Source organism: Scyliorhinus torazame, chromosome 8, assembly GCF_047496885.1.
Source record: "Scyliorhinus torazame isolate Kashiwa2021f chromosome 8, sScyTor2.1, whole genome shotgun sequence".
Classification (NCBI taxonomy): domain Eukaryota; kingdom Metazoa; phylum Chordata; class Chondrichthyes; order Carcharhiniformes; family Scyliorhinidae; genus Scyliorhinus; species Scyliorhinus torazame.
Genome location: NC_092714.1, coordinates 96,400,526 through 96,412,710, shown reverse-complemented (window position 1 = coordinate 96,412,710; position 12,185 = coordinate 96,400,526). Strand labels below are relative to the sequence as shown.

Sequence of the window (12,185 nt, the reverse complement as noted above, 5' to 3'; positions counted from 1 at the left end):
GTGATTGTTTTAATATCTTGACAATTCCCACATAAAAATACCACCACATCCATCAAAGTGAAAGCAATCATTTCTTAATTCACAAAGTATTTCACAAACATATCTACTGATTAATTGACCACCGTCCACTGGAGGCCACGTTATACGCGCAGTCGTGAAAAACATCCCTCCGTCTGCCAGGTTTGTCTCCTCTCCTGAAAGCATCGACTCACGCCTGACGTATTCTGTGGTCTGTCCCCTAGCACCAAAGTGGTGATCAGAATCAGCAGATTACAGAACCACAAGGAGCAGCACATCCAAGCTCAGTGCTTCCCTGATTCACACACATTTCCAGGGATCACTGGGTAATAAATGGAAGTAGGCAGGGCTCCTAGCTAGGTGAAATCAGGCCATTGCCTGTCCAGCTCATTCAGCATAGATGGTTAATGAGCCCAGTCGGCTTTGCTCAAATCCACGCAAGACAGATCAGGGAAGCCAAGTAAAACATGCAGTAGCAATTTTAAAAGAAATTGACAAATAATTGTCATTTCATGGGGACCCATCAATTTATTAAACAGAACTTATCTGGACCAGCTTAAAACTCCCATCAACGTATTCAAAGTGGAAATAACAAGAAATTAAAAAGCATAATTTCTGTACGAGTACATCAATTCCTTTCTTTATCCCCACATTAATAAATTTATACAAAATAAATAGCAGAGGCAAACAGACAGAAAAATAACTTACTTTTCTCGCCAGTACCTCCCGGAAATCGTAAGGAAAGATACAATCACTGGGCTTGCTGATGACTAGAAAAGGAGGCAGCATTAGTATTTTAACAATGTTCTCAACACAGATTTCTTTCAGGAGGACATGATTAGCAGATGAATAGGAAAATCAAGGAACCCAATTCTCTCCCACAGACACATATCCAGGCTCACCACTCCCAGAAATACTGTTCTACATATGCCATGATTTTTGAAGCGTCAAAGATCAGTTCCTGGTGTTGGGTTCAGCAAACAGTATCCAAAATAATTGAATAATGTGTGCTTTTGTGGAATACAAGGCATGACACTGGGAGGTCTATAACTAGATTCACACCTCAGGAAAGGTGGCAGAGGGGTTACAAATAACCCCTTACAAATTAACAAATGTCTTTTCCTACAAATATTAACGGTTTTGTTATTATTCTCCATTCACCTTGAGGTAAATTAAGGAAAGTACCAGATGTAATAATCAAGATTACAATTTTAGAAATAAAATGCACATGGAACTGTTTCGATTCCCAGGGAAGCTTTGGCCTTTTCACTTGCATACCAACAAACGTTTCTGCTATTTGCCTCAGAGGGCCAGGTAATCCTTTGACCCAAGGTCATATTCTGAATGCTTGGGGGCATCACGTGAACAGATCTTCCCAATCCCAAATCAATGAACAGTGACTGCTGCTGGGCATGAATATGGATGTCAGAGGAGGACAACATTAGGTTCAACAGTGATGTTCTACGCAGTTAATATGTGCGAATATTCACCTAGGTTTACTTGAGCTAATGGTGGCTAGTTCCGAGGGAACTGTACCCCAGCACGAGTCATCATCTTGAAAAACACCATTTTGAAAAGGGCAGAAGAAATTAGGGAAAAAGAACTTGTGCGGACTGGTTTTTATGATTTTTTTAAAAAGCGTTTTCCAATTAAGGGGCAATTAAGTGAGGCCAATCCACCTACTCTGCACATCTATTGTGAGGGCGAGACCCACGCAGACACAGGGAGAACGTGCAAACTCCACACGGACAGTGACCCGGGGCCAGGATCAAACCCAGGTCCTTGGCGCCGTGAAGCAGCAGTGCTATCCAGTGAGCCACCCTGCTGTCCCGACTGAATTTTATAATCATATTAAGGATGCTTGCATTGGGAACAAAATAAATTTCACTTTTACATCTAGTGTCAACATTAAGCATACGCTGCATGCAGAGAAAAACTGCATCACTGCCTCTACATCAGAACACCAGTGGCATTTTACACTTTCTACGCCAGTCTCGTTGAGACCTCTCTCAACAGCCGGCAATTAATGTTGAATGACAGGTAATGTTATGTTGATGAGCATCAGCCACTAGGAAGTGGATCGAGAGAAACAGAGCTCGTTTCTCTTCGGGATTTAGCACAAGAACACAAGGAAGCCTTCCCTCAAATTAAGCTCAGGCACTACTCAAGGTCCCAATTCAAACATGATGCAGCACTCAATCCAGCTCATCACCCCAAAGGTGCCAACTATTAAAACCGTTTGTGCTTCCAGTGGCACATTGTTCTTGCATATTACACACTTACACTTTCTGTAGAAGAAAATACCTACCGCAGAAATGGGCCTGGAATGGAGGCTGGGGAGCAGCTCTGTCCAGAGGGAATTTATGATGAACAAAAGCTGCCAAGACCAGAATCTGGAACAAAAGGAAATGGATAGATAGTTTCAATTGGAGTTTCACCTTTAAAGGGTCATTTTAAAATATGTGCAGTTATGATTTCAATCACAGCAAATATCCTATTGCACTGTACTATCCACATTTGCCTTTTTTCTGACGAGGGTTTTCTGATATTACTGAAGCCAGGGTTTGAGGCAGAATCTGACCGACAGAATTGAGTTAACTAAAGTAAGGCCTGGACATTAGCTCAGAAGTAAGATGGGAGCAGAGGGAGCCAGGGTCGGTTTGAGGTGGGCAAGCCTGGAAGGAAGGGCTTCTCTTGAGCCCTGTCTGATTTAAATCACTGAACCCAGTTAACATTCCTTGCTTCCATTTCCGGCCGCAGCCAGCAATGTCGGGAGGCTGGCTGTTGGATGGATGGGCCTTTGTCACCAGCCACAGAACAGACAGGAAAGTGGGAAACGTTGGTAAGGTTGGGGGCTGGCCAATCATGTGACAGTGAGTGAAGCAGGCTAACTGAAATCAGCAGCTACCCACTTAGAATCAGAAGAACTAGAAGCAGGGGTTGGCGATTCATCCCCTCCAGCCCGATCCGCGATTCAATATGATCATGGCTCATCTCCTCTCGGCCTCAACTCCACTTTCCTGCCCCTTCCCCATAACCCTTCAACCAATTACTAATTAAAAATGTTTCTACCTCCTCCTTTAATTTACTTAAAGCCACAGCACCCACTGCACTGAGGTATTGAATTACACTGATTCATGACCCTTTGAGAAAAGTAATTTCTCCTCATCTCGGTTTTAAATCTGCTACCCCTTATCCTAAAGCTATGTTCTCTTGTTCTAGAATGCCCCACAAGAGGAAGCATCCACTCTACGTCTACTTTGACAATACCTTTTATCATTACAGCCCAGGTGGCCATTCAGCCTATCTTGTCTGTGTTGCCTCTCTGCAATTCACCGAGTCCCAATACACCGACTTTCTCCAGTAGCCCTGCAAATTGTTCTTCTTCAGGTAATGATCCAATTCTCTTTCGAAAGCCACGATTGAACCTGCCTCAACCGTACAGATCCCGAGCACTCACTTTGCAAAAAACATTTTCCTCATGTCACCATTGCTTCTTTTCCCAATCAGCTTAAATCGGTGCCCTCTGGTCCTTGATCCTTCCATTACTGGAAAGTTTCTCCCTATATCCTGGGAAGATACTCCCTAGATACGGTGTTCGGACTTCTCATGATTTTGAACACCTCCATCAAATATTGTTTCGACCTTCTCTACACCAAGCAGAAGAGCTCAAGCTTCTCCAATATATTTACGCTGGAAACATTCTTGTGAATCTTTCCTGGACCCTCTCTAATATCTTTACATTTTTCCTGAAGCATGGAGCTCAGAAGTAGATGTAACACTGCAGTTGAAGCCGAACCAGTGTTTTATACAGTGTTTATCGTAACTTCCTTGCTTTTGTACTTTATGTCCCTATTTATAATGCACAGTATCCTGTATGCTTCATCACCATTCTCTCGATCTGCCCTGCAACTTCAATGACTACTGTGCAAATACCCTCAGGGTCCCTCTGCTCCCGCACCTCCTTTGGAATTGAACCCTCAATATTGCTTCTGCTCATTCTTCCTACCAAAATGAATTATTTCACACTTCTTCGCATTAAACTTCATTTGCCACTTGTCCGCCCATTCCACCAATACTGTCCTCTTCACAGTTAATAACACTTACAAGTTTTGTGGCATCTGCAAATTTTGAAATTGTGCCCACTACTTCAAGGTACATCCTGGATCAAGCAGCTCCCGCCTCCTTGAGCTGCCAGGTTTCCCCAAGGTCCAGGAAACCTGGTCAGCCAAGATTAAAAATTAAAATGGCAGTTGGTTCAGAGGTGGGTTTGCTGCCCTCCCCCATAGTCTCCAACCAGTCTTCGTCAAAACCAGAAGTGGGTAAACTGGAGGGGAGTTGGGATCTGGTACCAGATTTATAACATTTTAAATTCCACCCCCGCCATACTTCGCATCACCAATGCTGAATCACTTCAGCATAAAGTGTTTGTCAAATCAGTTGATTCACACTGTTGTATTCAGCATATTCCATTCAACAAGTAAACATGGTGAAGTCATTAGCACTTGCTGTTTGAACGGAAACAAAACATTAAATGAGGGTAAAGGGTTGATATTACCAAAAATTCATTTCAGTTAGGATCCAAACAAACAATCCAAGCAAAAAGCTTCAGGCGAAGAGACATAGTCCCACTTGCCACCATACACTCAGATATAAACAATAATTTGCAAAGATATCCAAAGATGTGCAGATTAGGTGGATTGGCCATGTGACATTGCCCCTTCGCACCCAAAGGTGAGCAGGGGTTACAGGGATAGGGCAGAGGATTGGGTCTAGATAGAGTGCTCATTCAGAGGATTGGTGTAGACTCGTTGAGCCGAAAGGCCCCCTTCTGCAGTCAAGGGGTTCTGTGAAAGTAAAGTGATGGCTACCAGAATGGTCACAATTGAGAGAGTCTTTGCTTGGGTATCAATAATGCTGCACACTGGAAAACATTAAAGTTACATTTCCTATAGATGTCAACTGTAAGAACACGGAGATACTGCACTCCAATATTTTCTGATGATAATCATTCTAACAAGATTTCAAAAACACTAGGCTCAATTTAAAGCCAGGCCCTTCATAAAACTGTTATGAGCACTTTCACCTGATGACCCGATCTCAAAAATATAATCTTATTGATGAGCCCGGTCAAGGGGCGGAACGGTGGCGCAGTAGTTAGCATTGCTGCCTCACAGCGCCCGGAACCCTGGTTCGATTCCCACCTTGGGTGACTGTGTGGAGTTTACATTTCCTCTCCTGTGTCCGCATGGGTTTCCTCTGGGTGTTCTGGTTTCCTGCCACAGTCCAAAGTTGTGCAGGACCAGGTAGATTGGACATGCTCAATTGCCCTTAGCGTGACGTTACAGGGTGGGGGATCGGGCCTAGGTAGGGTGGTCTTTCGAAGGGTCGGTGCAGACTCGATGGGCCAAATGGGCTCATTCTGTACTATGGGGATTCTATGATTGAATGCTAAAAGCATAAACCAAAAAAGGTCAATACAAGTCAATATCTGGGTGTCGGCAGAAGCAGGTGTTGATAAGCACCATCAATAACAGATTGAAAATTAGATTGTTTTTTAAAACTCATACCTCATTCTGATGAGTCTTGGAGTTCTGCACAGTCTTCATGCTGACTGATAAAATGACAAGAGGAGGAGGAGGAATATCTTTGACCACAGTCACATGGTCAAGTCTTAGTGCCACAGCCTCTACTTTGCACCAACTCATGGGTTTATTGGGAAGCTCTGAACAGAGAAACAGACAACCGATTAAGTTTGCATTACGCCGAAAACTGCCAAGATAAAACCTCACATCCGACCCTTTCTTTCGTCCCCCTTGGCTTCCACCCCATCCACCACCTGATACCATGTGAACCCCAGCTTACAAACAAATCAAATTCAAACTCGAAACTGCATTTGAGTCTTTCAAAACTAAAGCGGTAACCGAAAGAACTGAGATACTGTTTCTATTCATTCTCAGGATGTCGCTGGCAAGGATGGCATCTATTGCCCATTCCTAGTTACCCAGAGAAGGTGGTGGGGGGGATGGGGGAGGGGGGTTGAGAATTCCTTTTGAGCCACTGTTATGGTCATTTTAAAATCAAACTGCAGTCAAACCTGTAGCCCAGATCGAGCCAGACTTACTGTCACCGAGAGTATCTACTGTTGCCTTATATAGGAACAGGACATGTGCAGCCCACATCTGGGGAGGGCTCTGGTGGCCTGTCAGTCATCAACTATTGACGGCTGGGACCCACTCCCGACACCTCATTGGCCGGAAGCCAGAGAAGTTTCTGGAAAAGTGAGTGGAGGGGGATAAAAGTAGGTATCTCGAAGCAGAAGCAGCAGCAGAAGACTTCAGGCAAAAACCTGGTGTGTGAGGTGACTCTGACCAGACCAGAAGGAAGCAAGCAAGCAAGAATCACCTTTGCCAAGAGGAACCAGAGGGACTCAGGAATCGGATCTACAACTACAAGTGTGTTGCATTATATCCGTGTCCGCACTCTGTTCTACTCATAAATAAAGACATCTGGGTAAACTTTAATTAAGGAGCTGGGTGAAGTATCTGAATTGGACAGATATAACAGTGTAGAGATTTGATAGAAGTCAGTAGCTTGCTTGCTCACTTCAGAGATTGGTAAACAGTCAACAATGTTAATGTGGGGCTGGTGACTGGGAAAAGACAAACAGCCTGCTCCCTATTACTACAGCCCAAACATGTCATGGTAACTTGTACGAATGCCAGCTTTTTACTTCTAGATTTGAAAACAAAATGGAGTTTGAATTCTCCAACTGCCATGGTGGCACTTGAGATAACAAATATGTGGAATAGGCCATTCGGTCCCTCGAGCCTGCTGTGCCGCACATTTGATTATGATCTTAACTCCATTTTCTTCCCGCTCCCTGTAACCTTTTAACTACTTTCCAGATCAAAAATGTTCTAATTCATATATTCAATGGACCAGCCTCCACTGCTTCCAGGAGGAGAACTTGCAATCCCAAGATTGTCAGCTTAGCCTCTATGTTACCAGTCCAGTGATTTAACCATACCCCATTAATGTAGGAAGTACAAAACTGCATGAAGACCATGCAGGCCACCATCACTTTCAGTTAAATGGTGAACATCAGCATAATACATGAAAACAGGTAATGTACTATTACAGCAACTTCCATTTATGTAACACCTTTTACAAGGAAAAGCATACAAGGCACTTCACAGACCTCAAAGATGAACATCCAGCTATAGGAGATGATATTTGATGGGATGAATAAAAGTTTGATGAAAGCAAAGAATTTTAAAGAAGGATTCTGAAGGAAAAGAGGGAGGTAGAGTGGAGGAAGGGTTTGGGGGTCAAATTCCAATGAACTAGGCACCAATGGTAAGGCAAAAGAGGCCAGAGAAACCCAGAACCTGCAGGGTACATGGCATTGGTGGGGGTGGTTAATTATAGGGCTGGTGAAGGTTACACAGGGAAGCAATTTAAACGGAGGATGATAATTTGAAATTGCAGATGTTCGGGGACTTGGCGCAGGGTGTGGGGAGGGGGGAGGTAGAGACACAGTAAATGTAGGTCAGTGAGGACATCGTCTTCATTTGGGAGGGGTAAGGGCAGCACTTTAGGATGAGTAGAATTAGTGGGCAAACGTATCCGCCAATGTGAAACAAACCAGGTTCAATCTATGTTTGGTGCTGAGGCGATATAGGTCAGTCATAATAGCAATAATGGTGCTATAATCAGCCGCAATGCTTCCAGGTTAAAGCCACATGGCAAAGAAAATTATGCAAAGTGGGTTTTAGTGTGAATATATGAGATGAAGTGTGGACAATAACAGGCTAGTCTGTACCGTCCCTCTATGTCAAAAAGCCAACACACAAGTGCCTGTGTTCATACACGAAATGCTACTTGAGTCAAGTACGAAGGGTTGACTGCACCCATCATGAGTCAACATGTCCAGGAGCGAAACAGGAAGAAAGAAAGAGCATCAGGCACAAGTTTTGTGATAACTTCAGCTTCTTCACTATTTCACTGGCATCACACCATCACTTTGCTACAGTAAAAGACGGCACTGCTACTCTTATATAAATTGTAATGACATAAAACAGTATTCTCAACAGTGCTGTTGCAATTGGCTGCATGCATTTTCTGTAAGGCAAAAATAAGTAAAATTCAGGTGAATCTCCTGGAGGAGGAAAATCAGAAACAAAACAAAGGACAGAATTCTCCCATTTTGGGGTGAAGTTCCGTGGTGGGGAGATTCCCGCTGCAGAGACCGGCAGGAAAACACACCAAATCGTGTCCGATGTTGAAAAAGCGTCCAACATCACTGGCCCATTCTTGAAGAAAGATGGTGGACCTCCTGAGAATGATGATGGATCTCCAGGAGCATTCAGACACCAGAAAATAGACCCCTTCCAGGGCAGCATATCTGGAAGGTCCAGCTGCAATGCTTCCTGACCCACTGCTGTGTGTTCCACGTTCCAGGATCGTGGGCGGCCTCCATCCCGAACTCCCAGGGCAGCCCCACGCATTGTTCAGGCAAGTCCCGACATCTGCCCATTGCGTTGACCCAAACACGCTTTCCCATCGACATTGCAGAGAATCTGCCGGGAGGTGGGCAACATCAGGCCTTCACCTGCATCCCATTAACAGGTGGACAAAGATGGACAATAAATGCAGCTAGCGCAAACTGACCAGGCTTTACTGGACCTCAAAACATCAGACATGCTGATGATCAGCCTGTGCTCGCGTCAAGAGACAAAACATGGAATGAACCAACACACTCCAAATTATTGTTATTATAATTAATGTTATAATACCGTGCCACAAATGCTTATTGATGTTACTTAATAACATGAAGGATGGGAAAGGAAAACAAATCTTTCAGCCCCATGTCAAGTATATTAAAAAAATCAGCACCTTTGCAGAATGGTGATATTCCTCCAATAGTAGCCATACCACTTGGACATACAGATGCAGAGTAAATTCAGGGCAGTTTACCCAAAGAGATTGGGTTACATCCTTAATAATAGAGAACAGATGAATACAATGTAGAGTTGCTCACACATCAACCTCTCCTTTCCCAGCCCACAGATTACTAATCGTGCAAAGGAGGATGGGAATAGAGGTGCCTCTTCACCACCAAAAGACTAACAGCTTTAGAATGCAGTTTCAGGGTGCTTTAAGAGTTACAAAAACATACATTGGTTCGAAAAACAGAATAAATGACAAACAAAAAGGATTTTAGTTGGTATCAATTTAGATCCACTCGCAATATGCGTGTTCCCAGTGATGGTACAACAAAAGAACTACACTACAGAAAAATGCTAAACCTATATTTAAGTAATTATCTTGACAGAGCAATCAGAGACCATTTAGAGTATCATAATAGTACGAAAGACAAAATTAAATGAGCTATATGATGCTACAGCTGTATTTTCAAATGCATAAATAATTTGCCAAGAAATATTATGCTTGGATCAACTCTCTTGTATGAGAATTCACAAAACACGTAGAAAATGTTTTAATTAACTCTCCAATGAATCCGCAGGAATCAGAAGGTCCCAGGTTAAGCTTTTAGTCAGTACTGAAATTAGTTCATCTGAGCTGGACCAGCAGTTTGGGCTCTGCAAATAGTCCAAATGTCTGAGGCTAGGGATGGGAGTGAAAAAACAAAAATCACCCATGGTTCCCACCGCCAATATCTTTTGGGAGCGGCATCTTTTTAAAAAACATTTAAGGTGCCTACCAGCTTGAATTTGAACTGCTAATCAGAAATTATCCAAGAATTGTGCATTAAAATGAGGTAGCAATTGTACCAGACAAGGTGCAGCATTGGCCAAAGCAAATCAGAACAAGGCTTGTTTTACAGACAACAGGTTGGTATAATTCAGTATCCAGCTGATAATTTAAATGCAGAGACATTGTAGGGCATTGCTCTCAAAAGTTAAAAAAAAAATGATGGCAACTGTCACAGCTGTTTGTAAGACCGAAATACAGATTTACAAACCGTCTGCCAATATTACAGTGGAAACTGCATAAAGCTTCATGCAAGTTGCCACCTTCAACAATTTAGAATAGAGCATTAACAAAGTAACTCACAAGGTGGCACGGTGGCGCAGTGGTTAGCACTGCTGCCTCATGCCACCGCGGACCCGGTTTTGATCCTGGCCCCAGGTCACTGTCAGTGTGGAGTTTGCACGTTCTCCCAGTGTCTGCGTGGGTCTGACCCCCACAACCTAAAGATGTGCAGGGTAGGCGGATTGGCCACACCAAATTGCCCCTTAATTGGGAAACAATTAGGTGCCCTAAATGTATTTTAAAAAAACAAAGTAACTCAAAAATTAGTGCAAAACAGAAACGTTCATAGGATTAGTCAATGTCAAAAATCAATGGGCTGGTCACCGATCTGTGACAATCACCGGTTCGCTCCGGCGGGGGCTGGACGGGGGCTTTAGGATCTGGCAGAGGGTAGAGATTGAGAGATTTGGGGATCTCTTCATTGAGGAGGGTTTCCCGAGCCTGGAGGAGCTAGAGGAGTTGGAATCACCGGGTGGGAACGGTTTTGGTACCTGCAGGTATGGGACTTTGTCCGGAGGCAGGTTCCAAGCTTCCCTCGCTTCCCTCTAAAGGGACTGCAGGATACGGTGATGTCAAAAACAGGGGTTGGGAAGGGGGGTCTCGGAAATATATGGAATTGATGGAGTGGGAAGAGGTCCCAATCGGGGAGGTGAAAAGGAAGTGGGAGGACGAGTTGGGAGGGGAGTTGGAAGTTGCGCTATGGGAGAAGGCCCTGAAAAGAGTCGGGGGGGGGGGGGGGGGGGGGGGGGTGAGAGAAAGGCCAACGTTTTGGCCTTTGTCTCCCTGGTGGCCCGGAGATGGATTTTGAAGAGATGGAGGGACTCAGAGCCTCCAAAGTCAGGGGTGTGGGTCAGTGACATGGCAGAGTTTCTCAGGCTTAAGAAGATTAAATTTGCCTTAAGGGGTTCAATACAGGGGTTTGCTCGGAGGTGGCAGCCGTTCATCGACTTCTTTAAGGAAAACTGACCGTCAGCAGAAGGGGGCGGGGTGGGGGGCAGTGCAGTGAAGAATAGGGACGGGGAATCTCAGGTATGGGTAGCTAGGAGTTAGGGCTTGGGGGGGGGGGGGGGGGGGGAGGAGTTGGGTGTGTTACTGTTGTATGTGCTGGACCGCTCTGTTATTTAGAATGTTAATATGTTGAAATGTCAAAATTATAAATGCCTCAATAAAATGTTTTCTAAAAAAAAAATCAATGGCTAACTTAATTAAAAAATAATAGAATGTGGCAGCAGCTCTGTAATGTGGACACTGACGGCGTTCAATTTTAGAGTTAGAAAATTCCAGAAATCTTTATTTCACACAGGCATATTCTTTGAAGATCGAGGAGACGGAGGCGAAAGTGATCATCCTTTAAATATTCTAAAGCAGTATGTGGCCGTTAGAGGGAAAGCAAAAAGAGATTTAGACTGTGTTGCTAGGGCCATTAAAGCAGGGTTGTAAACCTTCAAACGTCCACACTTCAAATACAATGTCCAATTTGAATCTCTCTAAACACAAAGCCTGAGAGCACTTATTTGCGGGAAAGGCTCCGAGGGTTAGGGATGTTTATTTTACAGAATTACAAGATTCAAGGGTGGTGAATGTGGCCTTTTTAAATGCAGAGGGATTGGATGCCATCCAGTTGGATAAGCTTTTTTTTGAGACGGATAGGAATAATAGCATGACAATATGTGCAAACAGCTAGATTTCATGCCGGTAAATATTGCTTCTCACAACAAATCCATTGCCCTCTGAAACGGATTATCAATATGTGCTGTGGGTATGGATTTATGAATCTCACTAAAGAGAGTTTGTCAGATTCCAGAAGAAAGACACATATGATAAGTAAATTGATACTTACCTGGGATTATGAGAAGTTATTGGCTATTGTGGTCTCCTGTAGCTTTGCTTCATTGCCTTAAAGAATTGTGTATTATCGTTTGAGACTTTGTCCTCTTTCTTTTATGATGTTGGTATACAATTGTCTGGATGAGACGGGCTTTATCATCTTTTCAAAGTATCCTAATTTGTTGGCTGTAAGAAAGGGCTTTGAGGCATTTTGGCGATACTGTAAAGCCCAAAGTACTTCTGTTCTGTTTTGGGGTTGGTTTAGCACAGGGAAGAGCTGG

General features: G+C 43.8%; 1 protein-coding gene across 1 annotated transcript in view; it reads right to left on the bottom strand.

Moving 5' to 3' along the window:
- Positions 1-12,185, bottom strand: part of pola1 (polymerase (DNA directed), alpha 1) — a 436,651-nt gene that overhangs the window by 364,655 nt on the left and 59,811 nt on the right. The window contains exons 15-17 of the mRNA XM_072513953.1: positions 5,589-5,743; positions 2,327-2,411; positions 727-788 (exon numbers count right to left, since the gene is read on the bottom strand). Coding sequence (XP_072370054.1) covers positions 727-788; positions 2,327-2,411; positions 5,589-5,743 — 302 coding nt within the window. The remainder of the gene's footprint in view (positions 1-726; positions 789-2,326; positions 2,412-5,588; positions 5,744-12,185) is intronic.